This window comes from Nilaparvata lugens, chromosome 11 (genome assembly GCF_014356525.2).
Source record: "Nilaparvata lugens isolate BPH chromosome 11, ASM1435652v1, whole genome shotgun sequence".
In the NCBI taxonomy this organism is placed as follows: domain Eukaryota; kingdom Metazoa; phylum Arthropoda; class Insecta; order Hemiptera; family Delphacidae; genus Nilaparvata; species Nilaparvata lugens.
In genome coordinates, this window is record NC_052514.1 from 11,715,632 (window position 1) to 11,718,305 (window position 2,674).

Below are 2,674 nucleotides of genomic sequence, written 5' to 3' on the forward strand. Positions count from 1 at the left end.
TAATTCTACAATTCGAATGAGAGATTCAAGATGCATAATCTGCCATGATCATCTTCTGAAATCAATGAAATTTTAGCATTATTGTTTTCCTTCTAATTGTTTTCATTTATATTTTCATACGTACTTCAATTATATGAATTTTAACATTTCAACTTCCAGAGGAGATGACAGAGGAAGACATGATAAAATTCATATTCCCTTTCAAGTTGATTACATTGATAATAATCGTTATTTTATGGTCAACTCTCCTTTATTTTCACTTTACTTTGACAGTTCTGGATGACATTAGACCGAATAATAATAATGATTATTTTGGGACTCTGGTTAACTCATTCATCATTCATACTTATCACTAGAAACTACTGACTTTGTGCTGGTTGCACAAAAGCCGGTTAAATTTTAACCGAGATTAATCCCACAAGTACCAATCAGAGAAGCCGTCTTATCAAAAAGGCCTTCTCTGATTGGTTCTCGTGAAATTAATCATTGATAAAATTTAACCGGCTTTTGTGCAACCGCACCTTTGACAGCAATAGAAAGAATAGTTTATTTTATGACGGTCATTTTGAGCCTCTCCTTATGTCATCCACGGTTCTTATTGTTATTGTGTGGTTGATTATTGTGACCATGAGCTCCATTGTTGTGAGAACTGCTGTCTCCAGTGCGACACATCAGCAGATTCTTGTAGGCTTGTCTGTATTCAGAACTCATGACAACATAGATGATGGGGTTGATGCATGTGGTGAGGTAGATAAGAATGTACCCAGCAATGTTCAGCCATCTTGTCTCCATGCTGTTGTGCCGGAAAGTGGTTTTGCTAACGGTGATGGGAAGATAGCAGGTGACGAACGACGCGAAGATGACGAGGATCATTTTGAGCAGTTTGCGGTCCTTGGCGGTCATTTTGCCCGGGGTGGGAGGGGCGGCCGAGCTGGGTCTCCGAGGACTGCGGGAGAGTTGACTGCTTCGCCGGAAGACAGCGCCGATGTGGGAGAGAGTGGTGGTGACCACTGCGGAAGGAAGCCGCTCCTTCCGGTAGCGTTTCCGGTTGATACTCCGCCGCCTAGACGGTGTCGGTGAGGCCGGATGTGAGGAACCGCACATCGAAGTGGGTGTCACACTACGCGACAACACTGCATCCCTCTCATCATCCCCTAGAGGATTCTCGATCCCCGATGATGAGGACACATCTGGGAGGACCACACTTTTATTAGGAGAGAGTAGATGTGGGTCAGGTAGATCAGTTTGTATTGTCACCATCCTGATCACTGGGATAATATCGTATGTTGTGGTGGTTGTTGATGTTGAATTCCCGTTTTCCGTGAGACTTGATGATTTCTCAGTGGTGGAGAAAGATGGCGCCTCAGTACTGCTGGACCCCACAGCTGAATCTTCTCCGATTGAATAACTGGGTCTGCGGTTTTTCCTCAACAGCTTCGATCGGCCACTACCCCGAGTATAGTAAGCTGCAAACCCTGAGGAGTTCTTCGAGAACAACCCTCCAGGACGATTTGAAGCAGTGGTGAAGTTAGTACTAGCCGAGTTTAGAGCACTACTGCTAGTAGTACTACTTGTCGGCATAGGGTAGCCGACTGCCACATTGTTGTTCCTGGCATTGTTGGTGAGTCTGGACTTCATGGCAGTTCGGCGGACGATGTAGAATATTTTCGCGTAGCAGACAACGATGCAGATGCAGGGAATGACAAAGGCGACCATGAAGAGGAACTGCTTGGGGGAGCGGCCTTGCGCGTCCGGCAGGATGGAGCAGGAGCCTATCTGCTGGTCGAGACCGAATCTGCCCCAGCGGCCCAACCAGGTGGCAACCAGAGCTCCGAAGCCGGATACCCAGGTACAGGCAACCATCATCCCAAGGTACTGGTGTCGGTACAGTCTGCATAGAGAAAATTCAGATTACTCCAAGGCATCGTGATTAAGAAAGTCAACACTGGACAAAATAATATTCAATTAAGCCAGAACAGTTTGTAAATATACACCGTGTTCCACAAGAGGTTTACACGTTTAATTTTATATTACGTGTCCATTCATGCACCAAACACTTCAAATTTTACACAGTTTACAGAGTAGGTTCTTAAAATATTCTGGGAAAATTTCAACTACCTAACCTTTGTAGGAACAGAATAGCGGCCTATTGAAAATTTTACTGATTCATTAAATTTTTCAATTTCTAGGAAATTAAATATTTTTGTATTTGACGCAGTTTACAAAGTGGGTTCTAAAAATATTCTGGGAGAATTTCAACTTTCTAACCTTCGTAGAAATAAAATGGCAGCATATTGAGAATTTTACCAATCATTTAAATTTTCAATATGTTGTCATTTTGTTTCTACGAAGGTTAGAAAGTTGAAATTTTCTCAGAATATGTTTAGAACCCACTTTGAATACTGTGTGAAATTAAAAAAAAGTTCGGTGCATGAATGGGCACGTAATATAAGATTTAACGTGTAAACCTCTTCGTGGGACATGGTGTATAATTGAGAATGTTTCATGTCATTATGGGAAAGAGAAAGTCTCTCAATTATTATGAAAATATTATTTCAGTTTTGTATAATTAGAATATAGCTGGATTATTGAGCCTCTCACGCTACAGTACACAATCAAAATGCCGCTGATATTCTGTCAGCTGTTGTATTGAAATCTACTGTTGGAATAGATT

The 2,674-nt window shown here is 42.0% G+C and overlaps 1 protein-coding gene across 1 annotated transcript; it reads right to left on the reverse strand.

Moving 5' to 3' along the window:
* Positions 1–486: 486 nt before the first annotated feature.
* Positions 487–1,872, reverse strand: LOC111044985 (G-protein coupled receptor moody; the record flags this gene model as incomplete). The annotated part of the gene is given in 1 exon segment (XM_039437587.1): positions 487–1,872. A coding segment is annotated over 1 exon segment (1,290 nt), but the record flags the coding sequence as incomplete, so codon positions are not given.
* Between the last annotated feature and the right edge of the window lie 802 nt (positions 1,873–2,674).